The following is a 16,968-nucleotide window of genomic DNA, read 5'->3' on the forward strand; positions in this document are numbered from 1 at the left end:
GACTATACTGAAGATAATTACACCCAAATGGTTCCTACCTATATCAGTATTTCTCAACCCTTGGTCCTCCAGAGGTTGTCGGACATCAGCTCCCAGAAGACACAACCAACATGGCCAGCCATTACAGATTCTGGGAGCAGAAATGGAAAACATTTAGAGGACCAAAAGTTGGGAACCACAGGGATAGAGTATAACCCACAGCCCTGCCCTTTGGTTTTCTGCTAGTCTCCCATGGGTTTCACACATGACATTCCAGATGGATGATTTCCTTTGACTGCACCTTTGCAGCAAACTACCCACATCCAAACTAAGGGCAATAAAAACATAAGTCCAATATAACTGTCAAATGTTTTTCTATAAGAAATCCTGGCAAAGGTAGTGTTGCAAGAGGATTCAAGGTGTCAGAAAACTTTCCTGAAAGCCTTACAAGAATACATTTCCCAGCAGTAGAATATAATTTGAAAGGCCCTCTAAAGCAAGCTTTGAGATTGCAAGGTATTTTATACACTCACTTCAGTGTGGCATATGGACATACATCTGTGTGCAGGACTACAAGCATATTTAATTTGGAGTTTACATTATTATCAATAAGGAGGTACTGAAGCTTTCATAAAGAGGTAGGAAAGTCAGGTAAAATGTATCAACTCTCAAACATTTCCAAAATATAATCAGCGTTGCACAGAATAAATAAATGGAGAACTAAAAACTTCCTAAAAGTGAGATTACTTGCTGGTTAGCAAATACCATTATTAGAAGCATGGTAAGAGAAAATAACATTAACTTTTTAAAAAAAAAAATGCAATAGATTGCTTTCCTATGTGAACACTGATAAAAAACAACAACCCCTCTCCATAAAACTGCTAATGGAGTGCTTAAAAAGAAATACACTTGAGGGCAAACTGAACAGATGTAATGACTTTTATGCTGTTGAGATGCAGAGATTCCATCAATGAGTTTTTATATCAAATGCAAAAACAGATATAGAAGTAGACAAGGCCAGTATTTGTTTCCAGAAGCAGCACCAGTTAATAAATTGGCTTAAAGGAATTTACATGTGAGTGGGAAATATGTGTATAATAAACCTAGACACTTTGGTAATATAATTTCAAGGAATTTTCCTCCATTATCATGACTGGCACTTGTAGCTCATATTTGTTGATGAGCTCCAGAGGTCTCATTTGTTGTGTATAAAATCAGTTTTAATTCCTCCTCTTTGAACACTGAACTTGTCCACCTCTACACAACACTGACTTGATTGTTGCTTCTTTACTTTAAAACAATTTGCCAAATAATAATAACAATAATTATAATAATTAATACAGACATTTGAGAGCTTAGTTCCCAGAAATATGGCACATGAAGTGGATTCAAAATCATGGCAATTCTCTTTTATATATGCAATTCATATTTCTTTTCCAATCTGTCAGAGGCTCAGACAGTATCATTTTGGCAAAAAAATGGCAATTTCCATGTCTGAGCACAAAGAACCAGGTCACAGTTCCTGCAGAATTGGTTACAAACAGAATAAGAATATGCAGCTATTTTTTTCCCTTTTAATCTATAATATTTACAGTATTGCACTTTACTGCACTTAATTGCATTTTCATTAAAATTAATGCTGCATCAGTATTATGCTTTGAAAACTGTGTAATCCATCTTTGAGAGATGAATCAACCACTCTAGATCCTGTTAACCAAGAAGGCTTTCTGAAGAGATCCAGATGTCTGGAAATAAAAATGAACTCAACCTGCTTGTGCGGCAAAAGGCTTCAGCTTGTTCAGGTGGCTCCAAGATGGAGAGATGTGTTCAACATTGTTCCCATTCTTTGGATCACCACTAGGTTTGGTGTCTTTCTCTCACACGTACAAACACCTCATTGTTGTGGCCATTGTCATCACTCCTTGTGAAGAACATAGCCTTTTGGACTGCTTTGTTTTAAAAAAACCGCCTTGTCTCAGATCTGAAATTCCACCTTTAAATTCAAACCAGTTTTGCAGCAGCAGCTCCTTCATGATGGAAGAAAGTCATGAGATTGAAAGAATACTGTTGGCAACAAAGAAATGTCATTTTAATGGAGACCAGCCCCAAGGATCTTCTGAAGCCTCTTTTTTTTCCAGTATAATTGGCAATTTTTCAAATGGTGTTTAAAATTAGGCACATGCATAAAGTAGCAAAACTGGCAGCAGCAAATGGTGTCAGGCTGACAAGATGATCACTTTTGCCAGGGTCAAACTCCAGTTGTCCCAAGACTCACATCACAGATGTCGTGTGATTTGAAGAGTTCCCCTCCCCCAATTTACTTTCCTCCAAAGGTTTTGTGGATATATATTTTTTTAAAAATGATATTTATAACTTGAATTCAGACTGATTTCAGTTTAGGATTAAACACCTGGTGGTAAACGAACAGTTTAACTGCAATAATTAGCACTAAGTGCCTTTTAAAAAGAAGAAGAAGAGGAGGAGGAGGAGGAGGAAGAAAGCAGGATAGGCCAGTGAGTCCTTCAGTTCTCAGATCAACTGAATGAGTTGCTAACTTCTTTGAACAAAAGAAAAGAGAAGAGGAAAGTGGGGGGAGTAAGGGAGGAAGAGGCCACTGCTGATGTGTCTACCTGCAGGCCTTTCCAAAGGTAGAAGTTGTCTTTATCCCAGCCAAGCTTGGATGCTGGCTAGAGGAGAGCGTTATTGTCCATCCCTGGCAAGAGAAAGGCTTCTGGGAGAAGAAAATGTCAAAGCCCCAGGGCCTCGGCATGTTTTCGGGCCTTGAGCCTCAAGTCAGCGATGCTGGAATTCTTGCTGTTGCTTTTTGCTGCTGCAGCTACCACTGCAGCTGCAGAGGCGGAATCAGCCAAAGAGGCAATAGGCAGTCCAAAAGGGGGTGGCGGGAACATCAGATAAGGGGCATGAGCAGCCAAGTGAGGGTGGAGGTGTGGGTGGGCATGGGTGACACCTTCCAGCTGCAGCTGAGCTTGGACCTGGAAGAAGAGAGAAAGCAACCACAGAAAAGGAAGGAGACAGTTAATACGGCAGCATCCAAAGGGCTTCTACTCCACTGGTGTGGCTCTGTGAAACTGCAAATACATCATTATTGGCTGTGCCTTTATCAAAGACTCCCTTGCTAAGATACAAGAAGAGCCTAGAAAAGTTGCTCTTTGGGACCTATATCTCCCAATAATTTTTGCATGCTTTGGATACAAGGTTCTATCACGGTAGGCACAGATCTACATCTGGTATGGGTAGGATAGGTAGAAAGGCTTTTGGTAGTTGGTTTTGGATACCTGGGTGGGTATGAAATTTCTAGGAATTCCTAACAATTCTGTACCCAGAATTGTTGGGAAAAGAGGAAGACCTCTTTTATAGGGGTAGATTAAATCAAGAAAGGCATGGCCCTGAGTGTGCAAGACATTAACAGAGCTATTGATAACAAGGTGAACTGGTAGACTCTCATTCATAGGGTCACCACAGATTGAAGCTGACCTGACAGCAATTAACAACATAACAGCAGGGACGTAGCCAGGGGAGGGTTCTGGGGGTCCGGACCCCCCCCCCCCCCCATTTAGAAAAAGGAATGGTGTGTGCTGCTGCGCCACCGCACTCAAGCCCCATTATAATGGTGGCACTTAGTCTGGACCCCCCCCCTTCCTAAAATCCTAGCTACGTCCCTGATAACAGAATTTCACCTAGAGATCTTTAAGACTGGGTGGTGAACCTGTGGCTTTAAGTATATGTTTGGCATCATCCAGCTCCCCAGACACAGTGAGTCTATTTTAGTTTTTTGGGTACCCATTGTGCTCCACACGTGCACCTGGAAAAATCATACACACACTTCACCTCTCTTGACTGTGCTCCTATACATTATTGCAAGGGTACAGCCCAAATGGCAGCCATCCAGATATTGCACAGCCAAAGATGTAGAACACTGCCATTTGCAGTGCCCCAACAAAGTGGTTGGCCACATTACTGGGCCTAGATCTACCCAGCATAAGTTGCAGCCATGATTGACTTTTCGGGGGTCAAAGGCCCTTTATAGGAGAAGGTAGTTTCCCCTTTAAGGCCCCAGTAGCTTGTACATTTGGCTTCCAGTGGATATGATTTCAGAAATAGGTGTGGTGGCTTCCTTCCAAGTTATAGCAGGTGAGTTAAAGATCTGTAATGTTAACAGGCCAAATTACCCTAAAGCACCAGATCCCATCTGCGCTTACAAGCTAAGTAGGATCAGCTCTTTTTAGTACTTGGATGAAAGACTGCCAATGACTACCAGGTTCTGTAGGCTATATATTAGAGGAAAGAACAGGCAAAACCACCTCTGAATATTTGGCGCTTTCCAGACCACCCAAAAGGGCGGTCTGCAAAGCGCCCTCATTTGCAGGCCAAACCACGCAACTCCTCCATGCAGCAAAAAGAAGCCACAAAAAGCAGCTTCTTTTGCAGCACAGTAATGATGCCGCAAGGTGCCAATGGTGCACTTACGGCATCATTACCGCGCCATGACGTTTGGACGCTAAGCGTCTGCTACATCAAGATTGGCAGCGCCCATGTTAGAATGGGTGCCCCATTTTGTACATGCTCAGCACGTACTAGGGTGGGGCGTCTGGAAAGGACTGCTTGGCACGTACTATCGGCAGGTAGAACGCGCCTTTGTTATGTAAGAAAAAGCTATGAAATTCATGGGGTAACCATAAGTGGAGTCAGTAACCTGATGGCACATGCACACACAAGCTAATGCCACAGTTAAGGGGTGAGCCTTTAAGGTTTCCAAGAGTGTTGTTTTGACTTCAGTACTGTCATTACCATTTAGAGGTTTGTGGGGGGAAGCCAGTTTATGGTGTAGTAGGACTATGTTGTACTATGTCTCTGAAGACCAGGGTTTGAATCCCTGCTTGGCCATAACTTGGGTAGCCTTGGCCAAGTAACACTCTCCCAGCCTCAGAGGAAACAAAGGTAAATCCTTTCTAAACAACTTTAAAGCACAGACTGCCCATAGCTCTGTGGTTGTGCATATCCATCATAAACTGATCAGAGCTATAGTCTCTCTACTGTTTCTGCATATGAATCCACCTTTGCACAGAGCCCACTGTCTGGACATCATAAGTAATCAGACAAAAATTATTTTCTGGATGAACTGGCATGTACTACTTTTGTTTTGTTTTCATTTTAATTTTTTTTTCTAGGGCTACCAAATGCAAGTGAGTTTGGGAAAATTCAGAACTGGAGAGGATTTCAATTGCCCATTTCCCTATCAGCACAACCAAGTCATAAACTTAAAGATATTTTTCCAGCCTCTGTACTACAAACTCCTCCATTCCTGCCAGGTGCTATAACCTTGCTCTTCCAGATACAACTCTTTCCCTATCTGCAGTGTGATTGTCACACAGAGTCCTGTCCTACAAGACTTTTGTCACTCCACCAAGCAAAATTAATGGTTCCTGGGAAAACAGATGAAAGGTGTTGCTAACTACACTGAGCTACTAAAAAAAAGTAAAGAAAGAAAACAGGCACACATAACTGAAATTGCCTGCTAAATTCCTTGAGGCAAAGGTCCAACAGAGACAGACTTTTAAATTTAAAACAGGACATTTTGGGTTAAATGGCTTCAAAGGTGAATATGAACTGACATTTAACACAAATGGGTTTTTAACTTGAAGCCAATCCTTTGCAGAGGTATGCCTTCAAGGCTCTTCTCTGCACTTCTGACCATTAATAGTCCTTTATATGATTTTTCTTTTAGGATGGTGATAAAGTCACTTTAAAATCGCTAGCTTTAACTAGCAAGTTCTGGAATGAAGGAGGAAGGAAAGGATAACATAGGATGAAATAAGACGAGCCATGGGATATCTGGCACCATTAACAAACTTTGTTGTTGTTGCATGCCCTCAAGTCATTTCTGAGTTATGGCGACCCTTGGCAAAATTTGTTCAGAGGAGGTTTGATTTTTGCCTTCCCCTGAGGCTGAGAGAGTGGGACTTGCCCAAGGTCACCCAGTGGGTTTCCATGGCTGAGTGGGGAACTGAACCCTGGTCTCCAGAGTCCTAGTCTAATGCTCAAATGCCTATTCCGAATCAAATTGTAGATGCCAGGTAACTACAATCAGTTCTGGCTGTCATCAGGTTCCCCACTTCTTCCCCATTTCATCAAGTACAATGCAATCCTATATGCATGCCTACTCAAAAGTAAGCCCCACTGGCACTTCCCCTAAGCATGTGTAGATTTACAGTCAAGGAGCTATTTTATGGCATATTTATCTGCAGCCATCTCACTAATCTTAGAAATCTGTTCCTTTTTTTACTGCAAATCCCCATCCTAACTGTGCTACCAACTTTTTTCTTTCAGTTAGTCTCAATGGTGCTACTAGACCCCTTTGCATGCTGATTTTCCAGACTATATCTTTAAACTCTAACTGTAGCTCCTAAAAATAACCTTTTCATGTTTTACTTATCAGAGACTATTTAGTTCAGTTCAGTTCAGTTTAGGGCTTTTGTTTATCACCTATCAACCCATCAGGCTCCTGAGATGTACAATGATGTACAATGGATGAAAAAATTGGTAAGGTCTGGAGACTTCTTATTTTAGAGAATAAGGGCTGGTGGTGAGGTTAATCCAAACAGAGGAGTGTCATTATATTCTATCTTTATAAGGATGTTTCATCACATTCTATCTATCTGTTTGAAAATATGAATAACACCAAAGGAACGCATCTTAAATCCACAAAACAGTAATACCATTATTGGGCCTTGTATGTACAGCGCTGTGTAAATTTACAGCGCTTTATAAATAAAGGTTAATAATAATAATAATAATAATAACCAAAAATACTAAAGTTAGTTTGTTTCATGTTTGTTGGTTACTCTTCCCCCAGCCTACCAGCCAGAATCTGAAGGCAGTTTTCTTCCTACAGCAAGTGCCCTGACAGAAAGCTGCCTCTTCATATTTTTCCTTACATCTCCTATATGAGTAAAAGGGAGATTTCTTTCTTTATTTTTGCCAAGAAGGGCTGTGGATATTCTGGAGCAGGCCAGACACCCACAGAGCCACCCCGCCCCTGTGGTGTCCTGGTCTGGAGGCCCACTTCTGTCTTCTCTCCGCCTTGGTGGAAGAATCCATCCCAAAGTTGGACAGTCTCATAACCAAACAACAGGGCACTTAACACATGTAGAGTCCCTTTGCAAGGTATAAAGGGGGCTATGTTTCTGTTCCATTTTGTCCTCAATGGTAAGAGCTAAAGAAGGTAAAGCGGACAAGGTGGCAAACAAGGCCAATGCCCTGCAAACCCACAGGAGGAGCAGCTTCCCATATATTCCTCCTCCTCCTCTCTGTTTTCTTAAGGAAATAAATGGGTTTGTTCTGTTTTTCCTGGTGTCTCGGTGGCCAGGGCATTTTTACAGGTTGAATTCTTTGGCTTTCCTTCCCCATGCAGGGCTTGAAAGAGTCTAAAAAAAGGAGAGGTCATTGCTGCCAGGTCTCAAACTGAGAAGAGTTTTGACTGGATTTTTAACAAAACAGTTTTAAATGGTTTTAGTGGGTCTACTCACAGTGTGGTCTAAATGCCCTAAGGTTATAAAGCTGACTTGAAATCCATTCTGGGAAAAAGGTGGGATATAAATTCAATCAATCAATCAATCAATCAATCAATAAAAGCACCATACCCTGACTGATCTTGGAAGCTAAGCAGAGTCAGTCCTGGTTAGTACTTAGATGGGAGATCATCAGTGAATACCAAGTGCTCTAGGTTATATTTCATAGGAAGGAACTGTCAAAGCTACCTCTGGGTATTCCTTGCCTAGGGAAATCCTATGAAGTTCATGAGGTTGCCATGAGTCAACAGGCAACCTGAAGGTGAGATCCTTGAGATACAGGGTAAGATCAAAATATCCCTAAATAAGTTCCCATGTCCCTATGATAAACTGTGGGAGGGCTGGGGCAATAAAACACAAATACACACAGGTACATACAAATGTCCTGGCTAAATAAGAAGGGCAAGCTTAGTTTGGATGTAGGTTTCAGGATTCGGGTTTCCAAGAGTTATAAAGGGAACTGAAGCTCAGGGGTTACATTTCTACTGGATTTCATTCCCCTTTATGCTGCTGTCTCTTGTTCTGTGGAGGTGTTCATGTGACAAAAAGGAAGACAAGCAGGAAGTGTGTTTTATGTCAAAGGCCAGCAGCTTGTAGTGATGGGCAGGGGGAAGATCAACTAAATATTTCCTTCTTAATATCTTCCACCCCCCTAGGTTGATCTATATCTAGAAATTATTATGAGGAAAATAAAGGAGCAAGCAAACGATTTACATAAATTTTTAGTTGAGATCAGGTAATAATTAATCCCTTTTACCATTAATGGATGAGTCCCTAAGAAAAAGTCATGGGTCTCTTGAAGCTCTGATCTCGCTTTTATAAGTAACACTGTGAAAAAGGCATCATTAAATGGTTCTGCTTCCTCTCATAATGCTAAGGTCCAAAACATACTGCAGAAATAATCCAGTTTGAGACTGCTTTAACTGCCTGGCCTCACTGCTAGGGAATCTTGAGAACTGCAGTTTATTGAGGCACCAGAGCTCTCTGACAGAGAAGGCTAAGATGTCTCCAAAAAAACTGCAGTTCCCAGAATTCCTTAGCACTGAGCCAAGGCAATTAAAGCGATCACAAACTGGATTATTTCGGCAGTGTGTTTTGGACCTAAGCTAACTTTTGGAAAGAAAAACCAGAGGTCTCTTTGAGGGAAGTCAAGGCTGTAGGGGCAAGGATTTTATGTAGGACCTTAAAAAAACAAAACAAAAAAGCTTCCCTTCTTTTAAAAGTTTGGCTCCTTTGTGCATGTCTCCAAGTTGCCTCTCAAGTTATGGCAACCCCCGTGAATTTTATAGGGTTTTCTTAGGCCAAGGAGTACTCAGAGAGGGTTTTGCCGGTTCCTTCCTCTGAAATACAGGCTGTACAGGCCAACTGTATTTGTTGGTGGTTTCTCATCCAAGTACTACCCAGGGCTGGTCCTGCTTAGCTTCCAGGATCAAAGGGGATCTGGTGCCTTTAGGGTATTTAGACCCCTGACCAGCTTGGTGTGGTGGTTTGAGAGTTGGGCTATGACTCCGGGGACCATGATTCAGTTTCCAGCTCAGCCATGAAACCAACACTCTCTCAGCCTCAGGGGAAGGCAATGTCAGACAAACTTCTTCTGAACCACTCCTGCCAAGAAAACTCCATGGGAGGTTCGCCTTAGGGTCTCCATAAGTCGGAAACGACTTGAAGGCACACAACAGCAACAATAGATATTGCTTTAGTTCTGCATCAGTTTGAAGCATTTCATCCCTTGTTCTATGCTAGCCAGAGACTTTGCAAAAGTTACTTTAGGCAACTTGTTGTTGTTGTTGTTGTTGTTGTTGCATGCCTTCAAGACATTTCCGACTTATGGAGACCCTATCATGGTTTTTTGTTTGGGAAATCTCTTCAGAAGGGGTTTGCCATTGCCATCCTCTGAGGGTGAGAGAGTGTGAATTGCCTAAGTTTTTATACTCCAGCGGGGATTTGAACCCTGGTCTCCCGAGTCATTATCCAACGCTCAGACTACAAACAGAATTCCCCTTTACCCTACACTCTCTCAGCCTCAGGAGAAGGCAGTGGCAAACCCCTTCTGAGCAAAACTTGCCCCATAATCGGTTTGCCTTAAGGTAGGTCGCCACAAGTCGGAAAGAACAATAACAGTAAGCCCTATGCTGACAGAGATAGGAGTTCTGGTCCAGCAAAAGAAACTGTTTGGATTTCAGGGGCCAATTGTTGGTGGAAAGAAATAAGCACATTGCGAATCAAACGCGTGCTAAATCCTGGGGCGGAATCAGATAGAAGCGTCGATTGATTATCAAGTATAGGCGGCACAGATCCAAAACCCACTGCAGAAATCATCCAGTCTGCGACCGCTTCAACTTAATGCTAGGGGATTTTGGGAACTGTCGTTTTGGGAGACATTTAGCCACAATAGATTACAGTTCCCAGGATTGCCTAGCATTGATACAGGGCAGTTAAAGCGGTCTCAAACTGGACGATTTCTGCCGTGTGTTTAGGACCACAGAAGCTAACCCGCCTTCCTTTCCCTAATAAGTCTGCCTTTCTGATTGCTTCCGACCGGATCATCCTCTTTCCTGCTGACTTATTAATGCTTTCCGTTTTCTCTCTCTTGTCGGGCTAATAAAGAGTGATTCAGTGCTTCCCGGGGAGGGAGAGATCCTATCTTCTTTTTCAGAGCCAAGCCTCGTGTACAGCGCCAGGCACCCGGCCAGAGCTAGCTTGAGACATACAGAACCTATCTTCAAATCCACACGCAATCACACACACACACAGATCGTATCCAGGGGAAGCTATATTGGCCATCTAGCAAAGAAACATCATCCAAAATCCACAAGGCAGGGATAATAATGTGCATCTTGCTTGCTCCCATAAAGGTATCACTGTTTGGTGGATTTTTGGATAGTGCTGTAACGGTTTGATCGTCGGATTATGACTCTGAAGACCGCTCCCGGCTCGGCCATGCAAACCCACTGGGGCAAGTCACACTCTCTCAGCCTCAGAGGATGGCCATGGCTGGCCAAGAAAACCCAATGCTAAGGTCGCCAAGACTCGGCCACGACTTGAAGGCACCCTACAACGACAAAGTGAGCAATTGCAGCCCACCTCAATAAGAAATCACTTTGTGCCACAGTTCTTTCTTGGTAGCAATAAGCCCCAGCTTGGTGCCTCCGCGGAAAATAGCTGTCTCTCCCTGACCTACCTGATAGGACTGTTGTGTGGTTGAAGGCAGGTTACAAATCATCTACCAATTTTGTAGGTGCAAAATGTTAGCACCGAAGATGACTATGTTGCAACGGGCTAGGTTTCTCCCCCTTTGCACAGTGTTTTAGCCCACCTACGATGGTTCAGAGCCAACGGAATGGAGTAATCAGTGTTTTGCTATGAGTCTGGAGATCGGGGTTCGAATCCCCACTCAGCCATGGAAACCCATTGGGTGACCTTGGGAGACTCACACTCTCTCAGCCTCAGAGGAAACCGAAGGCAAAACCCTCACTGAACAAATCTTTCCAAAAAAAGACTGGGTCACCGTAGGTCGGAAACAGGCAGAAATTGAACACATACCACACTCTGATGAACAGTTACATCGGTTGGGTTTCTATTATCCAACTATTCAGAAGCAGAGCTGGCAGCATTACAAGGGAAAGGGTTGGCTCTTACATCAGAGAAAGAAGAGTTCAGATTTCATGGCAGAAATAACCGCATAAACGCTGTTTTAGGTATAATTCTCTAACAGTGAAAGTCAGGATTGCCAAGGGAAAAACCAAACAGGGCTCCTGTATTGTTAACAGGTGTGCAGAAGAGGGTATTTCAAGGGAGTCTGAAATTCCTCCTCCTGCATAAAAAAGATACAGGAGCTCTTTCAGCTGGCAACTCTATATGCGGCTGCTCAGCAGTCCATTTTATTGGATTCAATGGAGAGAAGTACGTCAGAGACGCCTGTGTCTTGGATTGCAGCTCCCATCATCCAGCATGGCCGACTGTGAGTTCCAAATGGGAGAAGCTGTCGAACAACATCTGCAGGGCTACCAGTTGCCCCCCTATTTGCGCCCTAAGCAGTGTTTCTTGGAAGACTTAGGTCCAAAACACACTGCAGTTTCAGCCTGCTTTAACTGCCCTGGCTCAGTGCTAGGGAATCCTGGGAAATGTGGTTTATTGTGGCACCAGAGCTCTCTAACAGAGAAGGGCTAAATGTCTCGCAAAACTACAGTTTCCAGAATCCCATAGCATTGAGCCAGGGCAGTTAAAGCAGTCTGGATTATTTCTGCAGTAGTTTGCTGAGGGGGGAATCATCTCTGACTCCACTTTTCATCCCAAGGGGTCAGTGCCACAGGCAAGGAGGGGGACCACAAAAGTGCCTCTGAGTATGTACAAAGCGCACCGCTTCCTCTACGCAACAGCCGCCAATTGCAGTGGCCTGTCAACAGAGGTGAAGCTCTGCTTGCTTCCTCTTACTCCAGGACTACAACTCCCATCACCTTACAGGGGCATATGGGTGTTGCAGACCACCAGCAGCCAAAGACTCTAGCTTTTACACTTCAAAGGTGGGGAATGGCCAAAAGCCACCAAGGCCCAGAAGGAAAAAAAACGAGCTACCTGCTGGAAAGGCATCCTCAGGGCCCCCATGTTGACGTAGGGGGCCACCCGGCAGGCGTCTAAATGGCTGGCCGTCCCCAAAATGACGCCTAGAGGAAGAGGAACAGAGAGAGGGGATACTATCATATAGGGGATACTATCCCCACACACTGCCCACCCCACCTCCACCGCCCCAAACTATTAAATAGTTCCCCGACCCACCTTTGTGCATCTGGTTTTCTTGCTTTCTGCATTTGGCTCTTCTGTTCTGGAACCAAACCTATCAAAAAGAAAAGAAAGGGTATGGATTCATTCATTCACTGACTGCATTGATACTCCGCCTTTCTCCCAGAATGACACTCAAGGCGGCATATTTTTTTAAAAAAAAACTTGCAACGGTGCCCAAAACTTTCCTGAAAGTTGCAAGCAAGGAAAGGAAAAGTTTTGAAGGCTGTGGGGAAACCTAAAGACATATAGGACACCATAGACTTCCCGGTTAATACGCGTTATCTCTGATTAGGTGACTTCATCAGCACTGCAGGAATTATGCAGTTTGACACCGCCTTCACTGCCATGTTTCAATGCCAAGGGGTTCTGGGATTTGTGGTTTCGTGAGACATGGAGCTTCTCCGTCAGATGCCACAATAAACTAAAAATCCCAGGATGCCACAGCATGGAACCATGGTCGATAAAGTGGTGTCAAACTGCATTAATTCTGCAGTGCAGACGCAGCCCAAACCTTGGACAAGCGGCTCAGAGAGGAAGCCGAAGCAGGTTTTTCACTGAATCCAATGAAACCTGCTCTGAACTTGCTCTGTCAGTATTTATATCAAATATCAGTCTATAAGATCTACAGCCAAAAGAAGAAGAAGAGGGAAAATAGCCAGGTTACTTCGTGAAGATGCAGGACCCAAGATTCCCAGAAATGAATAAAATCCCACCTAAAAGTGCATGCTTTTGTGTCCTACAAAATTCTTCATCAAGCTAATAAGGATGCAGCCCCTACTTTCTGCATCACTATCTAAAGTGAGGAAGGGGTCCTGGTAGAATCATAGAATCGTAGAGTTGGAAGAGACCGCAAGGGCCATCCAGTCCAACCCCATTCTGCCATGCAGGAAATCTAAATCAAAGCATCCCCGACAGATGGCCATCCAGCCTCTGCTTAAAGGAAGGAGACTCCGAGAACTGCAGTCTGAATGCTGAGGGAGTGGAGAAGGAAAAGAAGACGGGGAGACTTAGGCTGCATCTGCACTGCAGAAACAATGCAGTCTGACACCGCTTTAACTTCCATGGTTCAATGCTATGGAATCCTGGGATTTGTTGTTTGTTGTGGCACCAGAGCTCTCGAACAGAAATGGCTAAATCTCTTACGAAACTACACATCCCCTAATTCCACAGGATTGAGTCATGGCAGTTAAAGCGGTGTGAATGTGCTATCATTTCTGTAGTGTGGCGGCAACCCATGTTCCCGTTTATCACAAGCTAAGATATACCCTGAAGTGATATACCAGGGAGAAATCGTCACATCCGCTTTAACTGCCCATAGCAACATGCTGCGGAACCCTGGGATTTGCAGTGTAGGCATTTAGACTGCTCAGCCTAGTTTGTCCAGCTCCAAACTACCAATCCCAGGATTCCATTGAAGGCAACCAAATGGTACATAAAGTGGGATGGCATTGCTAGAGCTGTGTGCTTTAACCTTGACAGTTAAAGTAACTATGGTCCAAAACACACTGCAGAAATCATCCAGTTTGGGACTGCTTTAACCGCCCTGGCTCAGTGCTGGGGAATTCTGGGAATTGTCGTTTCTTGTGGCACCAGAGCTCTCTACAGAGAAATGTCTCACAAAACTATAGTTCCAACAATTTCCTAGCATTGAGCCAGGGCAGTTAAAGTGGTCTCAAACTAGATGATTCTACAGTGTGCATTTCACATCTAGGATGCTAAGCACTTTTTTACTCAAAAGTAAGACCCACTGGTTTCAATGGGTCCATCTCCCCACAGCGGGCTTCATCTGCATGGCAGGAATAAATAATGCAGTTTGGTATCTCTTTAACTACCATCACTCAAGGCTATGGAATCCTGGGAGCTGTAGTTTTGTGAACTATTTGGCTTTATCTGGTTGGATGCACACTGCAAAAATCATCCAGGTTGACGACACTTTAACTGCCCTGGATCAGTACTATGGAATTCCGGGAGCTGTCGTTTTGTGAGACGTGGAGCTTTCTCTGTCAGAGAGCTCTGGTGCCAAAGCAAACTACAATTCCCAACATGCCATAGCATGGAGCCCTGGCAGTTAAAGTGGTGTCGACCTGGATCATTGTCTGTACAAGGGACAGTGGTACTGACTTTTCTCTCAGGGTACTGAGTTCAAATTCGAAAAAAGCACTGGGAAAAGTTATAGTTTGGGGACTATAACACATCTGGGGGCTTCAAAGATCTAGCCGTGTTAGTCTGTAGAATCAGTAGGTGGAGAGATCTTGTAGCACCTTTGAGACTAACTGAAAGAAAGAAATTGGCAGCATGAGCTTTCATAGACTAAAGTCTACTTCCTCAGATGCATTTGGTGGGCATCAGAGGAAGCAGACTGAAGTCTACAAAAGCTCATGCTGCCAGTTCCTTTCTTTCAGTTAGTCTCAAAGGTGCTACAAGATCCCTTTGGATATTGGAAATATATACACAGAATACTAGCATTATGAATGGTCAACATAAGCTTTCTACCTGCCATTTCTTTTACTTATGTCTGACATTTAATTCTGTTTGCTGATAGAGAAGGTTCCCATTTATCATTGATTTAAATACCACCATTACTGTACATGGCGCTTTACAGGCCTAAGAACAACAAATCAGTCCCCCGTCCTTAGGCTTACAGTCCAATGAAGACAAGACACAAAAGGAAAAAGGGTAAGATGGGATGAAATGTTTGATCATGAATCCACAACTATGGAAAGAACTGGTTTATCACTCCCAAGTATTAAGTATATCTAGGGGTGAGGCCACACTGCAGAAATAAAGCAGTTTGACACCACTTTCACTGTCATGTCTCTGTTGGACTGAATCCTGGGATTTGTAGTTTGGTGAGGCACCAGAACTTTTGACAGACCAGGTTGAATGCCTTACCAAACTGCAAATCCTAGGATTCTGTGTCATGTCAGTGGTGTCAAAGTGCTTCTTCAGTGTGGCTACAAACCTGGGCTGCATCTATAATGCAGAATTAATGCAATCGGATACTTCTTAAACTGCCATGGCTCAATGCTATGCAATCCTGGGATTTGCAGTTTTGTAAGAGATTTGCACTTCTCTGCCAGACAGCTCTTGTGCCACCCCAAACTACAAATCCCAAGATTCCATAGAGATAGGGATGGCCCCATGACAGTTAAAGCCCTGTCAAACTGCATTAATTCTGCAGTGTGGCACCAGTCTAGAAGAGGTCAGCAACCAACTCAAGGAGGTGTCTATTTGGATTTAAAAAGAGGGAGACATTGGAACAAGCTTCAGCAGGGCCCACTCTTGGGTAGCCCCCAAATTTAACTTCCAGCAAGTCAATGTCTTTTAAGAATGCCTCTTGTGGACTATTATTTTGATAGGACAAGAAAAGGCCCAAGAAACACAGGTTCTTTATGTGTGACAGATACAGTATGTGCCTCTGTCATAGACACGTGCTGCACAGGCTCCTTAAATGGTGTAAAGCCTTCCATGTCTGCTGGGAAGGAAGTTCTATTAAAGTCATTGGATCTTGCTACAAGGATTGCAGCCTTTAAAACAACAGTCACTCTGTTAAATCTAGCCAGAAATATAGAAAAGAGGGGACATTATTCCATCTGAAATGGCACCCTGGTGAACAGAAGGAAAGAAGCATATATTCCAGGCCACCCAGAATTAGATTTTCAGACTCTTTGATCTAGAGTAGATGGCATATTTTTGATTTGTGCAACCAGCTCAATCCAATAGACTCTACACAAATGAAAAGTATCCCATCTTCTCTAGATCAGAGAACAGAGGGTTCATTGGGCAGGGTGACCAGATGTCCTCCTTTTCCTGGACATGTCCCACATTTCAGCCTTCTGCCCAGGAGGCATTTCAAACCACCCTCCATCCTGAACTTGACGAAGAAGCATGCATTTATATTTATATGAGTATATAGCTTTATATAGCTTTTAGCAGCCTTTTGGGGGAGAACGGCAGCATAAAAATGAAAGAAAAGAATTAAATAATTTTAGTCCATCTGCTACATTTTTCTTGCATGTCCTACATTTTGCAGTCCCTCGTCCTCCTTTGTGGTGACCCTGCTGATGGGGTTCAAGGAAAAAGACATAGGCCTGTGGCCCTCACTGCTCTATGTTGTAATTTACTATTTGGTGATTTATATTTCAAGATGAGCAGCAGGAGGAGATTGGGAGTGACCTCTTTTCAATCATAGTGACCAAAGGAGCATAGAGAGATAAACAAGAGAGGCAATCAAGGACGTACTCTCTCTACTCCCAAGTATCATAGAGACAAGCACTGGCATCATATCCCCTTGCAAAAGGAAGGAGGTATTAAATTATTAGTATCTCCAACCATTTGAGCACCAAGATAAGTCTTGAGGCACAGGCACTCTTCCCATAGCCATACCACTCCAAAAATGAAGATGTTGTTGCCCAGTACCAGCAAACAGATGCTAGAAACAGCAATCTGCTCCAGGCCTGGGTCTTTTGTAAAGTCAATGGCCATCAATGGCTCATTGAAGATAGAGTCACTCCCAGCCTTCTTTGGGTGAGGAGCAAAATAAATCCAGGACAGTATAGCATTGCTGGAGAAATCCATCTCCATCTCCAGTTTCTATCCCAAGAACTGATGCCAATTA

At 43.5% G+C, this 16,968-nt stretch overlaps 1 protein-coding gene across 1 annotated transcript in view; it reads right to left on the bottom strand.

Annotated features, from left to right (window-relative positions):
- Positions 1–790: 790 nt before the first annotated feature.
- SHOX (short stature homeobox) overlaps positions 791–16,968 on the bottom strand; it is a 28,407-nt gene continuing 12,229 nt past the window's right edge. The window contains exons 3-5 of the mRNA XM_042461113.1: positions 12,345–12,402; positions 12,144–12,232; positions 791–2,972 (exon numbers count right to left, since the gene is read on the bottom strand). Coding sequence (XP_042317047.1) covers positions 2,727–2,972; positions 12,144–12,232; positions 12,345–12,402 — 393 coding nt within the window. The 3' untranslated portion in view covers positions 791–2,726. The remainder of the gene's footprint in view (positions 2,973–12,143; positions 12,233–12,344; positions 12,403–16,968) is intronic.

This window comes from Sceloporus undulatus, chromosome 3, assembly GCF_019175285.1.
Source record: "Sceloporus undulatus isolate JIND9_A2432 ecotype Alabama chromosome 3, SceUnd_v1.1, whole genome shotgun sequence".
NCBI classification, from domain to species: domain Eukaryota; kingdom Metazoa; phylum Chordata; class Lepidosauria; order Squamata; family Phrynosomatidae; genus Sceloporus; species Sceloporus undulatus.